This window comes from Coffea eugenioides, chromosome 11, assembly GCF_003713205.1.
Source record: "Coffea eugenioides isolate CCC68of chromosome 11, Ceug_1.0, whole genome shotgun sequence".
Taxonomy (NCBI): domain Eukaryota; kingdom Viridiplantae; phylum Streptophyta; class Magnoliopsida; order Gentianales; family Rubiaceae; genus Coffea; species Coffea eugenioides.
The window spans coordinates 29,521,585-29,543,115 of NC_040045.1; the positions used below are offsets into that span (position 1 = coordinate 29,521,585).

At 37.2% G+C, this 21,531-nt stretch overlaps 1 protein-coding gene and 2 pseudogenes across 1 annotated transcript; all 3 read right to left on the bottom strand.

The window, feature by feature from the left end:
• Positions 1–1,987: 1,987 nt before the first annotated feature.
• On the bottom strand, positions 1,988–6,612 carry LOC113752214 (annotated as a pseudogene).
• On the bottom strand, positions 4,145–9,025 carry LOC113752215 (annotated as a pseudogene).
• Positions 8,997–20,015, bottom strand: LOC113754320 (protein CHROMATIN REMODELING 19). The gene is made up of 12 exons (XM_027298703.1): positions 19,319–20,015; positions 19,092–19,209; positions 17,897–17,937; positions 17,532–17,782; positions 17,281–17,461; positions 14,233–14,418; positions 13,924–14,097; positions 13,676–13,834; positions 10,736–10,813; positions 10,506–10,642; positions 9,563–9,781; positions 8,997–9,450 (listed from the first exon to the last, which is right to left on the bottom strand). The coding sequence occupies exons 1-12, from the start codon at positions 19,892–19,894 to the stop codon at positions 9,288–9,290; spliced, it is 2,283 nt and encodes a 760-aa protein (XP_027154504.1). The 5' UTR covers positions 19,895–20,015; the 3' UTR covers positions 8,997–9,287.
• Positions 20,016–21,531: the final 1,516 nt, after the last annotated feature.

The window sequence follows — 21,531 nt, forward strand, 5'->3', positions numbered from 1 at the left end:
TTATGCGTGTAATCTCCATGACACGACTCTAATGGGAGACCATGTCATGGAGCGGTGTAATGGGGGGAATTATCCCCCCATTATACATTGTTGTGGATGCTCAATGTTGTCTTTATGTTTTCGGTCAAGTCACACCGTTGTTTCATTGTTTTGATTACACATGTAACCAAACTTTAGTCGACCTATCTATTGTTACACATGAATCTAGTGGGTTCCACGATTCATTGTTTTGCTATGACATTTTAGTTGGCCGATTCATTATTTATTATACAAATTCATTATTTACTATGATACTTCAGTTGGCCAACTTTCTCTGTATAACCAAAGACCGAGACAAAACCTTATACGAAGAGGTCGCATTTCAATGTGAATTTTTATAGGTTGATTTGGTTACACATGGTGTTTTATCTTAATGTAGATACATAAATGATAAAGCAGGTATATATAGAAGAGAAGATAATAGCAAGATATGTATAGCAAAATCTTGCCGTACAAAGTCCCTGGAACTAACTTGAACCAGAGATACAAATGATTCTTTGCATAATACAACCATTCTACCAATGATAAAAGCATCAGGTATGAGAAGCAATTTTGAGACTTATTGTGGGACCCGAGCTGCGATCTTGGCAATAACCTTGACCTCGGCTCAGCACTCGGAACAGTCTAGGCAGCAAGCCTAAGAGGAATCACCGGAGGTGGATCCAAGGCGATCATATAAAAATGACAAGATTGATGTGACTTGATTCAGTCTGACACACTAGGATAATAAGTAGCGCCGAATTACAGTATCCTATGAGATCAACATAGACTCGTACCCCCATGAGTAGTAACTTCATCTTTCTTCTTTCCTATGACGGGTAACTAGAAAAATCCTCACCTCCTTTACTACCGGACTCCTTAACATCTTAGGAGCCTTAGGAGCTAACTTAGGTATCGTAGTGATACCAGGGATAGAGCCCCATTTTACTCTTGATTCCATTCTTCTTGTGCCCTCAGGACTTCAGGTCAGCAGGTTCCCGTATGCATGTTTATCATATCCTTGGAGAAGCAAAAGACCAAAAGTTCTTTTCCGCAACCTTGAAATATATGGTACTAATTTCACAATCCATATGGATTTGCCTGCTGTTTTAGAGTTTGTGAGGTGCAATTATGAGTTGGGGATCACTTGTCCTAATTAACCAAAGGTTTCAAATTCGAATTGACTACTAACCACCAAAGAAAGACAAATCCTAACGTCTCCCAATGGTTTTGCTTTAACTGATCACTAAAGAAAGACAGACATTTTCTACACGATTGAAAAATATATGCAAAGTTTGATGAATCTATGAAGAGTAGACATGGATGTCCACAGTAATGTCTCCCAATGGTTTTGCTTTAAGCAAGCAGCTGCTCTCTCCTCTCAACTCCTCATCTAAAACTCTCTGTCGAGCGTGACACATCTAAGCCACAATCAAGAAAGTTTCGTCAAAGCTATCTCACCAGCCACTTTAACTCTATAGATGAAACTCACATCTACCCAAATCTCATTTCTTACAGCAGTAGGCTCTTGGCTTGGATCATATCCATCAAGATCAGATCAGCTCTGGTTATTACAACTACAGAACCATCATAAAATGCTAAAAGATCTCAGACAGAAAACAACTTAGAGCTTGTCAAAACCAGACTTGTCAGGGGGCTTGAGGCACAGGAATTCCTGACCTGCCTATACTGAAATTCCTGAACAGCCTGCAATCAGCAGCAAACAAAGTTAACTAGAGTAATTTACATGATTAGTCCACAATTTGGATTGTAAGTAAATCCATTATGATCTTGACAAACCTGCCACTGGGAGGTTAAGAGTACCGTCGGCCGTATTGACTTCACATAATTATAGGCAACATCAGGCACATCATCTGCTTAAACTTAACCTAAAATACAAAATACCAAGCATAATGGGGAAGAGAAGTAAGAATATATGTAATCAGCAGTGACCAGAAAAGTCACATTATCAAATAACGATGGTTGTGCTGTGACCTTGACCAGCCTTACAATGGACACAAGTGCTTTATCCACACGATGCATTTTCACCAATTAAAAGCAAGAAAAGAAGGATTAGATGACAATATTTGAGTTGTATAAAGCAGTCAGTCATGTCTCATAACAAGGACAGAATTAGTGTAAAATAGTCATTTTAAATACAAGGTTGACAAGTTTGTTCTGTTTTTCACATGTCCAGTGATTCTTTCTCCACACCCAATTGCTATAGAGGACCAAAGGTGAAGAAGGTCCATTAGATATCCTGGGCATGAAATGAATAAATGCGAGCTAATTAAACACTATCAGAAACACCGTAATTAAGATTAAGGACGTGAATAAAATTGCAAGTATGTCTTCCCAGTTGAAACAACACCAATAATCTGATTAATCCAATAATGAAATATGCACTTAAAAGAATTTGGGAAGTTTGCTTACACTTGGTCAAATACGCATCCTATTATGACAAAACACTCGCCATGAACAAAATCTACAGCTCAGCAAATGTCATTGAGTGATGGCGCAAAGAGGTAATCTCATGTAGAAAGACCAAAATGGTGAATTCCATGAGCCTGCAAAATACACAATCATCAAAAGACCAAAACCTCATGAGGACAGGGATACTGCAAGCAGTGATGCATAATGCACCCGAGTAATAGTACCACCATTCACTCGAGAAAATCAACAGAACTAGTAATACTCAACTAGACTTCAAAGCTGAGACTCCTTGACACAGACACACAAGAGGGGGAAGAAACAAGTAAAAAACAAAGGCACTTAAACCCTTAGAACTGTAGAAGCAGCTTTCAAAGGCTTAGCAAACTAGTGTTTCATTCTTAGAACTGAAAATATATCGACTAAAAACTGTGACCCAATCTATAGCCACTTATTTTAAATTCAGTAACATAAAGTCAAGTGCCTAGAAGAGGACAACAGCAACAGCATGAAAGTAAGTGCAGAGAGTAAAATTCTTCCGGAACATGTCAGAAGTCTAAAAACACTAGTGTGAATCCATCAAGAATCAAGCTAGCAAACAAAACAAAATGGTCGTCGGCTTGGAAGAACGATTCTACTTCACTACCATTTAATTGAAATGAAAACAAAGTCAAGATGCAGACTCTATGTAGGAAGTCTACAGGAACATACCTGAGACAGAGATGTTGGGACCAGAGTTTCGTATGGCTCATTAAGAGTGAAAACTGCACCAACGCCAAGATCCTTTAGCTGACTGACATCAGACCTGAATGGAACTGCAGCTGACAAGACAAACTAAAATAAAAGGACTTCAGTTTGCTAAACAGAAATTATACTTTTCACAACATTCATTAAAAGGCATCCCAGTATAGCATCCATTCTATGTCAAATTAACAGGATACTAATATCTATCATTGCTTGGTTGAGGAAAAAAAAAATCATACTCTTTAACTCAGAGACCACGGCCAGTCTAGCAATTCGGCACCGTTAAGAGTCATGACAAGCTGTTGATGATCAGATTATTAACAAAACAGCATACGCCAATAACATGAATTTCCTATCTAACCAGCTTTTTGTAAACTTGTCCCGAACCAGCTTTATCACTCGTAGTTCAAATACATGTTTAGTTATCCCTCAAAATAAACTTCCCAAATTTCCAGAACAATGCAATGCTTGAATATTCCCTATTTTTTGGTCATTTAAACATTATAAACAGCAAAAACATTTCAACCCCTAGATATGCAAATTGCCAGTGCTAAAATACCCATTGGAGACTAGCTGGTGACAACATTCAAAACAAACAATCAAAGCTATAAACGTAATAAATAAAATGATAGAAAATAATTCTACAAAAATTTGCATATAGTATACCTCATCAATCCAATCCCACTGCCAAAATTCGGCCTGGACTTTATTCCTAACAACATTATACAGCGAAGTTCGATAAAATAAAGCCCATGCCCCTGCTCCGACTAAAACCTTCTTCGTATTCCACACCACAATATCTTTTTCTCCTTTGCTTCCATATTAGCTTTCTATTTTGCTTCTTGTTCTTTCATCTTCACAAATGATAAGATCAAAACATAGAAAACAAAATTACAAAATCCATTTCATATGGAGTTGGAATCTCATAGTGTAAATCTAGACTCAGCAAATACTATTCATCGTAAACATACATGATTTGCACCTTACAGTTACAAAGTTCCATAAGTTATCCATGATAAGTTACAATTTATTAACAACATTGTACGTGGTTCAGAATAACTGGATCAACAATTATCCAATCCCAGATTGTCCTTGTTTACACAGCAAAGTTTCCCAGTCCGATACCACATCCTAGCATGAAGAATCCATTTCCTGCAAAACTCCGGGCGCTGTTATATCACATTATACTGTTTCCAGTTCCAACTACATGAACAGATACCTTGTCCGGAAACATAATAAGAAGAATGATTTCACTATAGTAGTTGTTGACGTCTTGTCATCAATCTGAACTATTTGTTGACTTCTTGTCATCAATCTGATTCCAGCTAAAATGCCAGATATTGACTGCTATGCTCTCGCAATATCATTATAAAGTGACATATCAAGTTATCGACATTGCAACTGGCTGAACGTGCATTGTCAATTACTAAACTCACCTTTCAAAAGGCTTCTACAACTCTAAGTCCAGCTATGGGATTTTCGCTAGTTCAAGAGGTGGTTGCACTGCATCAGTCTTCAACCAAAGAAAACAGTAACTCTTCATAAGTAATCCCTCTATTTTCAGTCCCCCAGAAGGAACTGAATCTCTATACCTGGAAATAGCAAAACATTTTAGTCCACTTCAACTAATCAACAGATAGCAAGTCAACCAGTACAGCAACAAGGAGAAGCAAGAAATTGTAGTGTCAGATATACAACATCTTAGAGCACAATTTCTAAGGAACACCAAGATGTAATTTACCAAAAGTCTGACTGGACTCAAAATGCTCAAAGTGCTTAGTTCCCAAACTTCAAAATGACAGGCTGATGTACTAACCACAATAATCAAGACTGACGAAAAGTTAGAAAGCATTTGGTGACAATGAGCATTATTTGTCCATAGCGTTCAGATCATCTATTTGAACAGACTTCTACCAATAGTAATCACTTACTGAAAAGTCTGAGACTGGAAAAGTATTGCAGCAAGCTGGAGGTTGCAAATGTGCAATTTCCCTTTCTACTTCCCCCCTTGTTGTGGCAAACATATCGAGTACTTACATTGGAATCTGGAACAAAATACATTAACTTGCTTTTTCTTATGTTTCCCTGAAAACAATGCTTATCCAAAAAAAGCCTAGGCTGGGGGGTAGGGGTACTCTTCTAAATCACTTCTAGAACAAAATCGGCCAGGTGATCCAAAGTTACCCACTATATCCAGAAAGGAAAATTGAATGGTTTAACAAGTCTGGGGGACTCCCATAAAACCAAATCAGCAAATATGTCCAAACTTACCCAGTGTATCACAAAAAGAAAGATGCTAAAACTTGTCCGACATTCTTACAGCTCCAGATTTTGTTCAGTGATCCCAGAAAGCAATTTGAAAACCAAAAGCAACAATCCTGCCAGTCAAAATATCACAACAATTATTGAAAACATAAAGCATATTTACCATTTAGATTTAAGCATGCATGACACTGGCATATGAATCCCCACAAGTGAAAAACGAGCTAAGAACTTGGTGATAAACTATAGTTGAAAAATTAAGAATAGACCCCCAAATACTGGAGATCATTTGTATGCAGGATGACTTAAAAGCAGACTGTTGATCAATTTTATCCCTTGATTATCAAGACTTATCATATCAGATGATTAGATATAAACATGTAATTCCATGTTGGATAGATAAAGCTACCTATAGTAGGGGTAATTAGAATGTCCAAATGACTTTTGTGCAGTCATGCATATGTACATCTATTTTAGCTCAAAGATAATCCTAGACAATTTCTAATTTGATTTTGAAAGCCTTTAACGAATTTACAGAAGATTACTAGTTCAGCATGTATGAACCCAGGATCTATGATCCTGAAAAGGCCCATTGCAGCTAATCCTAGGTGTCAGCAAAACAGTCCCTTGACATAAGCCTTCCCACATTCTTTCATTTTCCAGATCCTACGGAAAAACTGTCACAGATTATGATAGTAATATGATCTATCAAAAGATTAAATCAATTTACAACAACAATGTTTTAACTTGGCAGCAGTATAATAAATGTGCTCCTTGTCACAGATTTCCTGTCATCAACTTTCCAGCAACGATTTTAGAGAGAACAAGACTACCAAAAAAAATACTGCTCATCTGACACGGATTGCAACAAAAAAGAATAAAAGAGAATTCACAAGACACCTATTTCAAAAACTTAAAGCTGAGTAAAAAATTGGAAAACAAGAAGAGTAACAGATCCAGTAGATAAAAGTCTCACCATCTAAAACTGATGCAATGAGGGTTGTCTTCAAATAACTGCAACAAGACTATGATAGCCTCAAATATAAGCACTTCATGGTCAGCCCGTTCAAATTTTATTGGTCCTTGATAGCAGAATTTTCCAGAGACAGGTCCTTCCCCTTCCACGCTATCTGCCTCCTGATCGCCAACAATTTGCATGCCGTACATGAAGTCTCATTACTCTCACTTGGTACTAAACAAAGCCAATTAAAATGCAAAAGGAAAAATAAATTGACCATCTCTCCATGGTAATGTATATAGCATCTGAACATAATGCTGTCAAGTTCAAATGCCAAGCTACAAATCAGCTGCAATATTCCACAGCCAGCCAATTTTTTATTCAAATTTCTGCAATGGGAGTAAACTTTAGCACCTTTTGGAGTACACAGATGGAAAAAGTGCATGTTCTTTATCAACTACTGATCCTAGAGATCTGGGAAACCAACCCTTCATCAGAATTCCTAAGATGTTTAACCTCAGCTTCTACATAAAGAGCTTGTAGCTGGACACCTCTCTCCACCATTAGCTTGGCAAGTTTGGCAGCTTCAACCAAATATGTTTCTTGACAAAGTCCAACCAAAAGAATCGAATGCATGTCAGTATCAATGATTACATTTCCAGACTTCTCAATCCCTTCACACAAGCAGAATGCATCAAGCCACCGCCCTAGCAAACAAAGCTGCCTCAAAATGGTACTTGAAGCTGCACCATCAGGCCTTAGTCCTGGAACCAAAATCTTCCTGAAAACCGTCTCTGCCTCCTCAACTTTTCCAATCTGCCAGAGCGACAATGCAAGAGAACTATAGCATTCATCATACAATGCACTCTCTCCAGCAACTTTATCAATAACCTTATAAGCCTCCTCTACACGCCCCTACAAAGCCCCTTGATCACAACACTCATTGTGGTTCTATTAGGCTTACATCCAAAAACACTCATTTGATCTAAAATCCCCAATGCATCAATAGACTGACCCTTTTTGCAAAATCCCTGAATCACAGCTGTATAAGTAACCAAACTCGGCTTAGAATCCCCACTTCCTTTTTCCATTTCCCTCAACAACTCCATTGCCCTCTCCAAACTCCCAAACCTACAAATCCCATCAAGCAGTGCCGAATAGACAACTGCATTGGGCACACAACCATGCACTTTCATCGCCTTAACAAGCCGAAATGCATCTTCCACCCTACCAATATCAGATAAACCCTTAAGTACCGTAACGTATACGACCATATCTGGATAAAGATCAATCAAACCCATCTCTCCCATCAATTTCATTGCCTCACCAACTTCCCCCTTTGCACAAAACATAGCAACAACAACATTATATGTAGTCGTGTCAGGCCTTCAATTAAATTCCTTCATTTTCCTCAATACCCACAACCCCAAGTTTGCATCTTTAGCCTCTCTACACAAACACAACAACTTCTTAAACATCTTAACACTAACAGTACAATTTTCCACCCTATAGGCATCAATAACATCATTAATAATTTGTGGGTTTTGCTTAATTTCCAGTAATTTGCAAGCTTGGGCATACGTATATGCAGAGTGCCTATATTTGGGTTGAAGGCCAGCCCAGATAAAGAATCTAAGACCCATTTGGGGTTTATCAACTGAGCATCTCTGCAGAACTTCATTTATGTATGCTTCAGTTTGATTTCACCTTTGTCGAGGGATTTTTTGACGTTAGGTTCGTTTTTCTGCAAAAGCGTCACATAAGTTTTTCTACTGATGATGCAGATGTGGAGAAAAGAACGAAATTTGAAATCGAAAAATCAGGTCCTTTTAATGATGAGAGGGAACGTGAAAGAAGAAACATTTTTTTAAGGGTTTTATCCGATACAAAGACAGGGGAAAAAAAAACGAAACAACCAAAAAAATTAGAGAAGAAACAAAGAAAAGGCTTAAGAGCTCTTGGTACAACTTGCCTGAAGAAGAGTTAAATGCACCTCTGGCGAGGGTAATTAAGTTAAACTAGTTTTATGGCCTCGCGCGGGTGCAAGTTTGAATGGCTAATGATGGAGTCCTTGCTAAGTGCAACTTGGAAACGGAGAGAGGGCTGCTTCAAGCGTAATTGTTTTTTTAATTTACCAAAAAAAAGGACCTGTTAAGTGCAACTGCAAATGGAGGGAGAGGTGCTTCAAGTGTAATTAGTAGGTTTCTACAGCCCCTTTACTGTATCGATGATTTCAAGGGAAAGAAAGTAGCAGACAAGAAAAACAAGCATACGTATAAACAAGGAGAAAAGGTTAAATTGTCCTAAAGACTAAAACATCAAATAGAGTGGCACAGTGCCTATTTAATAATTTCAGATGATAAAGTGCAACTGGGGGTAAATCCAAGGGGTTTAGTGCATTTAATCTTTTTTTTTTTGTGTTGATTTCAAGTAAACCTTTTAGGTACACAGAATAGCACAAAACAATATGAGACATTACCAGCTTGTACTTCTTGATCATTCCCGAATCTTGGGACTCAAAAAATCAAGAATTAGCATTTATGGAAACAAAGAAAATGCGAGAGAAAAGCAACTGCAAAACCGGTTAAATCCACATTTTCACTGTGTACCCATTTTTCGATTTTTACTCACCAAAGGAAAGATGGATGGAGCCTGCCTGCCATATGCATCATCTATTACTATAAACAAAATTTTGCTGCTATAAGTTACAACAATGCAGCTTATGCAAGTCTCCGTACAATGTTCTTTCTCAACTTGCAATCCCTTCCTAACCTCTCAGGACAAGTTAGAAAGTCACCACAAAAAAGGGAAAATACGAGGCGGAGAGGAGGATAAGGGAGAAACTGTACTTGAGTCCTAATACCAGATTGTGATTTTAGCCAAGCAACAGGGATGATAAAATCTCTCCCATTGTCTTATCGGGCACCATACCTTCATCCTCAACTTCTACCCCAGACTGTAATACGGCAGCATCTAGCGTTAACTTCCGATTTGCAATCTCAAACACATTTTCATCAACAGTATCCTTTGTCACTAACCTTAAAAAGATATCAAAGAATATAATGTTAATGGGTAACGTCAAACAAATACAAAAGGTACTTTGAATAAGCTCAACAATGAGTAGCAGCAGCTTAGGACATGGAGGATCACCTATATACTGTAACCGGTTTTGTTTGTCCAATGCGATGACAACGATCTTCAGCTTGTCGATCTATCTGTGGATTAAAATCCATGTCATGTATTATGACAGTGTCAGCTCCAGTCAAGTTTAAACCCTGTCCGCCTGCTCGTGTTGAAAGCAAGCACACAAATATAGAAGAGTCCTTATTGAAGGTATCAACTATTGTTTGCCTTTCTGTCACCTGAGTGCTGCAGAGTATATAAGCATAAACATGATTATTGAGTCAATTCCTGACAGAAGAAAAGTATTAAAAGTAATAACACCCACCGCATTAACATTTGAAAACATATATTTGCAACAGCCTTGCATAAAGTGCATGACATATGTAAGCCTAGTCTCTACAGTATGCGTATTACTCCCTCCATCCCGATCAATTGGTCGTGTTTTGGGAATCCCACATTTTTTCAACAGTGCTCAGATTTCAAAAGGTTACGGGTTATGTTCCAAGAATGCCCTGCTTGAATTAGTATGCAGCCTGACGTGTTGCTCCATTCAAGGTAGGATAGAGTGGTGATAAGATTGAGGGATCCATACCTATGATATGTTTTCAAGCTCTTTTGGAGAAAGTGCAATGCACGAATCCTGCTAGTTCGAACGTGACACACACACACCCTCAAATGGAAATTCTCTATTTCATAGGTGAAATTTGGGGCCCACTAAGATATAAGAATCTTGCTGTAAGATTTAAGGGCATCAATGGAAATCAGTGAAAGTTTTTATTGCCATTATTGGTAAGTGACATTAATTTTGGGACGGACTGAAAAGTAAAGTATGACACTTCTAATTGGACAGAGGGAGTAATAGAAACCAGCCCAACCGCACAAATTTCTAGGGACATTCCTTTCAAGCCAAATTATCACAAACTTGCTAAATTGGACAAAATTATAGCAGGAAGAATGCTGGTGTCAGTACCTTCCATCAAGACGCCTGTACGTGACCCCAATAACATCCAAGGTCCACTCCAAAATATCAAGCATCGACGTCCATTGGCTAAAAATAAGAACACGATGCCCTTCATGCTGTAGAATGGGGAGGAGTTCGGCTAATGCCTATGCCATAATTGATACAACCCAAATCATCATGAGTGCAAGATAGACAACGCTTTACAAGCATAACTTCCAAGGCACCCAAAAAGAACATACCTGACACTTTGCAGAGGCCATTACATGCTCATCTGAGAGAACTCCCTTGCCATCTGCATCTCCATGATAGAGCAAAAGCTGCAGGAAAGGCATACAAAGTTTATATAATATCAATAACAACACAAGCTGGAAAACCTTCCAAACCAATCAATGGCCATTTAATCAATCAACACTCAAAAGTCCAAAAAAGTAAATCATATCAAGTCAAGAAATAATAAAAACTTTATCCACTACAAACCACCCAAGAAATGTTTGACTGATGAAATCATATTTGTGTTAATCTCCTGACAAGAAAGCTTGTCCTTCCAGCCGCCACATGCTATTTAGAAGGGAGGCAACATTCCAGAATTATTGCTCATAACCACCAATCAGCTATCAATATCAACTGACCACATCACCCTTGACAAACATGCATGAAAAGTTTGGCTATTAAATATAACAGCCATGAAAATAAGCAAGAAGCAACTACAAGAACCAAAAAGCACTAAAAAAAAAACCAGAAACTAAATGACACTGACTTGGCCAGTTGGCCTTCAAGTCAACTTCTTTTTATGATCCAATAAGCAAATGCATGATTAGCATTTTTAGGTTTAGAGTTCTTCCTGTACCATACTGAATCTATATCATTCTAAAACACCCAAGCTCTCATTTTCAAATTTTATTTGCTTGCCCAGTTACTTGCAGTCTACAGTTGCTTGAATATTAAAGCAAAACCACTGCTATTAAAACAATAGAAAGCAAGCAATAGCATTTTAATGGCCTATTCCATCTGAGTAATATCCAGCACCCAAGCATCTTCGATGAATAGTAACCAAAGTAGCTAATTACATAGCACATTTATTTGCAATCTTTTGCTTTATTCTACATCCATGCAATTTACTTTATTCTCCACTGATACAACTTACTATAGCCTTTAAAATATAGATAATATTCTATATACTCAACAACCACGCCTATTTCAGCAGCCATAATCTTGTAAATGGTACTTTAGTGCAAGTAGGGCAACATTTCAAATTATGAAACAGGCTCCATTCACAATCAGTGTCTAGAGAACCTCAAATATTCTCGTGTGACCAATCCAAAGAATGATTGGTTTTATAGCGATACATCAGCCAAATCATTGTGAAATATTTGGATATCAATAATACTAAATAACTATGCCTGCACTTTTGCCATTGGCCATGACGACTACAAGTGGGGCCACTATAGCATCAGGTGGCACAAGTTGAACCTGGTTTATTTACTCAATTATAGAGTTCAATCTGCAGGTCGATTCTCACGTCGCGATTCATACCTTAGATACTACAATACACAAACCCGAACATTCTTGCGTTAAAAAAGATATCTGTCACCTTCTTTGCCTTCCCTTATGCTCTTTAAGCTCCTCCCATCATAATTAATAATGCATCTAGTTTTATTTGCTCTTAACACGAATTCTTCCACGGCTCTCTATCCTGCCAACAACTAAGTAAACTCATTGTCATGGCACTCTACTGAAACTTCTATAGCCAGACCCGGCAGTCTTTTCTTTGCCCAGTAAGACCAGCATGCTCCAACTCATCTCTAACAGGAGTCAGTCTTCATAATGCACATGACTGCGAGAGGATTTCTCAGGGAAGCATTCTCGAAATTGACTTGCTCTTGGCCGGAAGTTGATGCCAAACTCACTTCTCATATTTCTGTTCTCTTCTTGTTTTTAACAAGCTTTCCACTCTTTACAAATGTTATTACTGACAACTATTGATGGCTTGGATGGTTTAGAAGCAACTTCTCATTGTAATGATTTGGTGAGACATGCTAAGTTGCATAATAATATATGTTAGAGCAGGTTCTTTCACAAAAAAAATTTTGGGCATACATTCCAGGCATACATTTCTTATGGAGAACAGAAAGAAAGGTGATAATACTAGCGACTTTACAATAAGTAGCAAGTGGTAGAAGAAAAAGAGCTTTGACGAGGCAGATGAAGTTAGGTTCACGCCTAGTAACAATTCAAAAAGATTATAGACACTCCTTCAGCTAGCAGCAGAAAACAATGGTTTTAAGCACAGTTATTGGTACAGTAAATATTACTACTGTGGAGTAACTAAGCAAAGGAGAACAAAAAGACTACCAAACTAAAATATCCTTGAGCAGAATCCTACTATCATGAGGTGTTGAAATGTAGTAGCTAAAATGCACAACAGATCAATTCCCAGACTCTTCCAAGACATCTCAGCCTTCAAATAGCACTCGAGTATATTTCAATAACTGAACTAGACCTCTTATTCAGAAATTCTGTAAACTTCCTCTGATGAACAGATGAATATAAATACCCACGATTACTTACACCCAAGTGATCCACTTCTGAAGCTAGCTCACAGCATATCCAAAACCAGTGACACATCTCTTTGAACCACGTTGTCTTTTCTACGATGAATTGCATAATATTCGTCCTGGCATTCCAAAGTCATTTGTATCTAACCATTCTCTTGCCATTGCAGATGGTTAAGGATCCAAAAACAATTTATTAAATTTTTGCTGATTGTACAAGTAGAGTATTACGTACTGCTTTCCAGTTTCCAAAAGTGAAATCCCCTTTATCTTTTTGTCTTACAAACTTAATTTACACAATTAAGTCCTATACTTATCAAGAACATTTAGGGTCATGAGAGAAAATCATTTATACAGATAATTCACAGAGGCGACAAATCATGAGATAAGAGTGCATATTTTATGAAAGTAAGAAAGTTGAAATCCTCAGAAATCACAAGCAAGATGTTTCCAAAATTTAACAGCAATAGAAGTTATAAAAACAAAAATGTAGGTCACATCTTCCAACTATTCCGTATGCAAGAATAATTATCATAGCGTAAGCACAACCTTAGCAAGGCAAGAGCAAAATATTCTGAAAGAGGGGAAAACAATAAAATACCTGAAAGAGGGAAGAACATAAAATACCTGATGAATTGAGAAGTCACTGTAATTCTTAAGCTCCTCAATCACTCGGTCCAAGGTACATTCAAAGCCAAATACACCTTTTGGATGCAAAGCTTTAGCAAACCGAACAACATCATCATCTGTGTAAATGCGCCTCACCAATAGTGGATGATTTGCAATCTGCAACAAAGAAAGTTAACCGTTTACAAAACAACGGGTTATATGGTTGCACATGAAGACACTTTAACTGCAGGAAAATTTGATAACACCTTACGAAATTCAAGAAAATAGTTTGAAATTTGTCTTCGAGGCAAAATTCTAGCAACACTATTTAAATCGATTTTTGCTAACTTTGAAATACGAGCTTGAGAAATTGCCCGATAATTGTCAATTGCTTCTCTGTAAGCGTCTGCTTGTAGATTTTCCATCTTCACATACTCAACCTGCAACAACAACTCAGGTTCCATTAGTAAAAAGTAACAATAGAAAGAGCTAAATTACAGGGGCTTAAGTCAAAAAAACTATTGCAAAAACTATTGTGTCGTTTGAACCAAATAAGCACCAAAAGTAAGACATACCTTTTGGGTCTTTGGGACTAGCTGCTGCATTACATCAGATTTTAATCTTCTCAATATAAATGGACCCAAGATAGACTTTATTTGAGCAATCAAGTCTCTATCTTCTGCATTCAGAAGCTTCCTCAGATCAACATCTCCAGTAGCAAAGAGATCAGGCATCATGAACTCCAACATTGACCATAACTCCTGCAAATGCAAACATTACTGAGCAGAGCACTCCAAAAGCAAACAAAAGCATACTGACAACAGTCAACAACAAAAACTCATTTAAAATGAAAAGTTCAAATTATGGTGAGAATTAAATACTACATCTCAGCACAAAGAACTTCCTTGGGGTGATAAGAAATCCTACAAGATGGTAGCAAGTACAGCAATCATACAGCTATTTTTTGCTCCTTCAGTCTTAGACAACATATCAACCATCAGATATCATGTCACTAGCAACAGAAATTGGAGAACATTGATATTTCAATGATGTTTAATGTGTTCAGTATACCAATCAAACTGTGTTAGACAGAGTGGCAATAAACAACAATGAACAAATAATTCAAGAGAGTTAGATGATCAGATTTCTTGATTTCAGCTCAAGACACAGAGTCCTTTCAAAGTAGACTATCCAAAAACATAAGGCATGGGTGATATGACTACTTAAACACTCTTAAGGACTGCATGGTTGAAGGAAGAAATAGAAGAAGATTTACTATGCTCAACAGATAATAAAATGAAATCAAAGTTGAAGCTTATAAATACATGAAACAAACAGAAAATAAACAAGATAATTGAACTTAGGATCAAATGGCTCATCAAGCTAGTTAAATATCATTTTTGCAACTTTCAAGCTGAAAATAAAGGCACAGAATCATAATGTTTAATTTACTGAACCAAGAGAAACATAAAAGGAAAATGAAACATATTGAGGGTCATCCATGAGGACATAAATTACCAAGCTTAAACATTTTAGTGTAAAAAGGAGTAACTTCATGTTGACACTAGATGCAAATTAACAAAGCCAAGAAAGACGATATTTCATGCGGTAGAATGCATCAGTTGGGAGATTTAAAAAAAAAATATTTCCAGCCAAATTACCCACGGCAAACTCAAAAAAAAGAAGTCTACCTTTCTTCATCCTTTTGATGAACAATGATCTTTGATGAACAATGATCTCTGCTCATAAGCACATAAGCAACAGGATTACAGGGGCTAGGGTAAAAGATTCTGAGGTATGGGAAATCACAGCAGGCAATGACTACAAAAAGGTAGTGCACAAAAATGAATGGGACATTGAAGAGCTAGCTAGGTTTGCAGAAGACGTCAATTTTCTTCCGAAGGCATTGTCAGTTGAGGTTTCAGAGACCGGGCGCAAAATGTTATTGGCATCCATGCAGTGGAATGATTGCATGCCTACAACAAAGCGGCAATGCATGCGAAGGAACTGATTTTACTCATGGTGGAGCCAGTGGCAGTGATAGAGGAAGGTGGAGGGCAAGCTGATACATGCTCAGCACTATTGGGTGCTGCAGAAGCTAAATTTTGTGGGGACTTTCCTGGTGTCCCCTGATGAGTGGTGAAAAACAATCCTTGGAAGGAGGGCAGACACCTTGTGTCAAAGATCTACAATGATCCAATTATCTCCAGGTGATTGCAAAAATGATGCTTCTTTATAGGGAAGTGGATCTCAATATTTCAGCACAATGTCAGAATGCTATCAACAAATATTATCGGCATCGAGCATGGTTTAAAGTAGAATGGACGAACAAGGAGATGATAGTTATGTGGAGTATCAGAAAGCAATACGAAATTACATTTGGTCAAAATAGGCAATGAAAAAGGTGTCCTTGTTTGACATCCGGTGCAGGATTAAATCAATCAAGGTAGCATCTGCTAGAATATGTCGGAAGTGCGAGAGATAGGAAGGGGACTCTGGTGGATAATATTGAGATTTTACATAATGTGCAGTGACATTGGAGCCAGTGCTCAGAAGAACTAGCATCATGGTAGGTGGAATGCCAGAAACTTATATTATAAGTCTACATGGTTAAAGCTGACGGCTAGTGAAATCATAAAGTTTTATGAAGAAAAAAGGCTAGTAGAAGTTTCCAGGAAGAGAATGCCAGGACTTCATCATAAGGATTAACACCCTTACAGAATTCTAGAGTAGAAAATGCAGTCCCAGTGAAGCTGCTCAAAGTAGCCTGATGACTGGGCCAATTCAGAATCATAAACATTTGTGAACATGTTTGAATGTGAAACCAGATAATTGCACCAGTGTTAACAGCTTGATTTTTGAGGAAACTTTTTTATTTTTCTTCTTCTAACTTCTCTCAAGACTTCTCCATCAATTTTGACTGGAGCCTCATGGATTGAGCTGGTGCATGCCAATGGAACTGAAGCACACTTCTCAAATTGGAAATATACAAGAAAGGAGGAAGGGAGAGGATAGGAAATTCCATAGCCTGAATACCAACCCTATCTGCACATCCAGAAGTTACCAAAAACAACAGAAAAGATTTTGGTTGCTATGAAAGGCCAGTTCATCTACCGGGAGCAGAGTTTTCAACACACTTTCATAGTGGAATCATGAAAATTATGCTCCTGACATTTGGTTTGGTCAACTGAACTGAGTGACTATATCTTTGCACAGGCATATAAGATTGTCATAAATGAAGGTAAAACTCTTGATGCTATGCAAGCGAAATCTAACAGCTTTCTGGCACAGATTCATATACTTGCATCAGCACATGCTCACTTGAAATAAGAAAAATTATGGATAGTGTAAACCTATAAACAGACAATTACATACTAAATTCACATATGTGTGTACATCTTTTGTGGATATTGTAAAATTTACTTACTGTTAGATGTCTTCTAAGTTTTATTCGCAAGCAGAAGCATACATAACATTATCAAAACAAGTTTCGGCTTCTTTCATATTCTCATTTCCATTAACAATACCAACAATAACTTGAAACAAAAGTTAACCATCATGCTAAGCATCAAAAGACAGATAAATAATCAAAGAAATTACATGAAAAGCAGCAGTTACCATACATGCAGGTCATTTTGTAGTGGTGTCCCAGTAAGCATCAAACGCTGCTTTGCTTTCCGTGCAACAGACATCAAATTTTTCCATCTAAAGCTATTTTTGTCCTTCAGTGCATGAGCTTCATCCATTAGCACACAACTCCAGCACCAATGTTTCAAAATTTTGCGATCATCTTTCTGCTGTGCACTGTTCATGACTACAATATCAGCAAAAATGTGAAACTTGTAGAGTTTTATAATTATATTGTGGAGCTAACCTGTGTCGTTCAAAAATGGAGTAACACACAAGAATAACATTAAAAGGAGGAGGCAATCCCGCCTTTGAAACATAGCTCAATTCCTTTGAATAAGCTGACCGAGCTGCACCATGATACTGGAGCACATTAAAGGATGGACACCATTTTTTAAGCTCTCTTTCCCAGTTCTCAAGAACCGAAGCAGGACAAACAATTAGGTGAGGACCAGAATCACCTTCCAGGTGCTTCAGCAATGTTAAATATGTAATAGCCTGAAAAGGTAATGTTAAACTTGACAATAAACTATAGCAGATTGTCAAAAGAAATGAATTTAAACAGCTCAGAAAAGAAGAGGGAAAAGAATATACCAACAGAACCAGAAGTACCTGAATGGTCTTACCAAGACCCATCTCATCTGCCAAAATAGCTGCATCAGAAGAAATGAAAAGGAATGAACTTAGTTCCATTCAAAATTAGCACCTACAGCAATTGCAAACTTGCTAGTTAATATGATAAAGAAATCAGAATGACTCCTTTGTCAAGCACTTGCAAACTTATAGGAGTCTCTGAATTTCAATTTACCGCATTGTAAAGAAAGAAAGTAGGAGTCTCTAACTGACACACACTAACTTTGTATTACAGATAAGGAAGCAATAATACCATATGGTTAGTTCAGGACTCACAAATTGCCTATCAAAATTTCTTGTACTGCACAACCAAATGGCGCATTGGAAACATAGGTGTTTCATCCTTTCACCAATGGTTGTACTTTTGAACATCCATCCAACCACAACATAGGTTTATTACACCGAACAGTTCACAGTTCAACACTTGACAGCCCTATTCCTCAATATACAGAATGCTGCTGACAGCTAAACCTAGATTGGCAACATGTCATCACAAAATAATTTATCATGCTCAAACATGAGCCACACTCCCTTTATCAAATCACATCTCTTAGTTGACTGAGCATGGGTAATAAAATAGTGTTGAATCTACCATATGTTACTACAAGAAAGCATGTCAAATGCCTTCTTCAAATTCTATTCTCATTAAAGACACTTGAACTGCCAACCTGACTCCTTACCACAAGCAAAAAAACATCTTCCATGGAGGGACCACAATAGACCAACAAAATGCAAACCCTAATTCATCATTCTCACCTTTCCTCCGAAGGTTTAAGCTCAGTGCTAAGCATGCCAATGAAACTCAGCTTGCCATCTTGAAAGATGCATACCATTACAGTTCATTTGCATCCTTTCACTCTTAACTAGAAATGTACTAGGTTTTACTCGTCACTCATCTTTCTGTTTAAAGTTTACCTAAACTCAAAATGGTTGACGAAAGCTAAATCAAGTAAACGGAGAAATTTCCAATTCACAATTTCTACATCATATTGTTGTGAATTTTCTCTAGCTAAAAGAGCCTCACACCACTTTAACCCCCCCCCCCCTCCCCCCACACACACACAAACACACACAAAAAAAACGCACGCAAAAAAGATAATACGTGTAAACTATCGTCAATCGAGAAATAACTAAACGACCATTTTCAATCAAGAAATGTTACACATATTTTTACCTCCCCCAATTTTCTTTCTATACAAAAGAAGAAGAAAATTGACCCCAACCAATTGGTAAGGTTTTAGCACTGGCTGAAATTCGGAGTCTGCGCCACCACACGCCTCCTCCACGTCATCCTAAACCAAGCCATATTAAAACAAAATAAAATTAAGAAAAGAAACCAGAATTCAAACTTTCATTGATCCGAGAAATTAATTTGTATAAACATAAAATCATTTTACTCACCTGAGTGACGATTCTAAGTGAAGAATTCTCCTCAATTTCAGAGAAAGTATCACAGGCAGCAGCGGTTGTACCGTACAACTCTCTTCTCAGCTCAGCTGAAATCTTCCCACACTTCTGCAACGCTTTCTTGATGACGTCATTTTCCTCCTCCTCCTCCTCCTCAAAAGAATCACTCAATTCATCATTTTCCTTACTATTACTAACAATTTTTTCCTCCTCTTCTTCTTCTTCATCATCATCGATCACAAATCGACGGCCGCGACTGCTGGTTGAAGTTTTCACACTTTTCCTACTTCTGTTACTCACCTCAAGGTCCACGTCATCATCCTCCAAATTCTCACAACCATTTTCTTCAGAAGAAGACTCCACTATCTCAATCAAATCACAGCTACTCAAATTATTTCCCGAATTATTAGAATAGGCGAACGATTCAATCGGAGGAGGCGCCGCCCTTGGCCGTGGCTTCGACGACGTCGCATCATCTGAATTGATGACTCGCGAGAATTTGAACGAGTGTTTGGACCATACCTCCTCGTCGGAGCTCAGTTCCAAATCATCGATGCTCCGTCGCGTCATTTCCTAAAGCCCTAGAATAAAGATTTTCTCCGGAGAAGAAGCAGAGAGAAAAGGAAATTTGTTTTTATTTTTTATTAATTGATATTCTTTTTCTTCTCTGGTTTATTTATATACCATCCCCATACCCTTGTTGAAAGTATACATAGATTTCTTTTCTGTTACCTTTTGAGAAGGGAAAGGAAAATGAAAGATGCCGCCATTGTCTACCATTCAGTCTTTGTATTTTGTATTTTTTTGGGGGGAATAAAATTAGAAATTGACATTTGTAATGGTATGGGATACCATTGAATTAAAACAACTAATACATTTAATATATGTAGAGCTAAATTACTTAATTATGATTGTAACAATATCCATGCACCATGAATAAAAGTGTACACATGAATGAAAAATGCATATTTTGATGAATATAAGTATACATCAAAACGTGCGCGTTTAAATATATGTATGTTGCATATGTATATTCAACGCACAAGTGTTAGTATGTGCAAAAAGAAGTGAATTTGTAATTTTAGTTATAATGAATATATTTTTATAATTTATGGACTATAACTTATACCTCATTTAAAAATTGTCTAAAATTTACACCTTACTTGTAAATTTCCTCCTTTCTTGTTCCCTTTTTCCAAATTTCCTTTTTTTGAGATGTGACACATTTGGTTCTTCAACATTTAATTTGTACTAGAAAATCTTTCAATTATTCATTCATAGACTTCTTTATATTTGGAAAATAATACGATTGGACAACATGGAAGGAAATAAATTTGTGAAAAAATATTTAATTTTGTAAAATCACCATTGTCATCATCACTCCAACTACTGTTCTTACATTGCCCTAATCTCTTCATCTAATTGAAATAAGGAGCCTAAGAAGAATGATTCTTTTAAGGCCTATATTGAGTGTTTTGAAGAGAAAAGAATGGAAGAGAAATTGTAGATTATAAGAGAAAAGAATGGAATAGAAGTCATTTGCAAGTCGCTTGGGAGTTCAAGAAATAAATATATATACAATGTATCTATACAATATATAAAATTAGAGTGTCATTTTGGTGTAAACAATTTTGGTTATTTTTTGAACTTTCAATTTCACTCTTACAAAAAAAAATTAACTTTTATCCTATAATCTAGGGAAAAATCCGCTTTTCATCCTCAAACTTTGTGACGAAGACACATTTGGTCCCCAAACTTTTCGTCAGAACACATTGAGTACATAAATTAAAGATTTTTTGCCACATTGAGTCAAAAAATGGAAATTTTTTCAATTTGAATGGTGAAGACCATGTGGCTATTAACAAATGTCCAAATATCGGGAAAACCAACACAAGTCCACACTTGACTCTCTCTCTAACCCACTGCTTTTCTTCTCCAAGTTTTCTTTCCCCTTTCCCACGGAGTTAATGAAGTGAAAAGCTGCTTCAGATTAGCAGAGTTAATGGAATGATTCAACAAAATTTTTCCAATCCAGTAGAGTTAATGGAGTGATCCACCATATCAAGCAACAAAACTTCATCTTCAATTCGTACTTGTCAGTAAAATGAGGTCATGAAACTCAGAATCGTCGATTTCGTCAAATAGCAGTACCCGTGTGTATGGGTGTGGATTAAGGGCCAAATTGGCAATTTCTTGGCGGGATGATA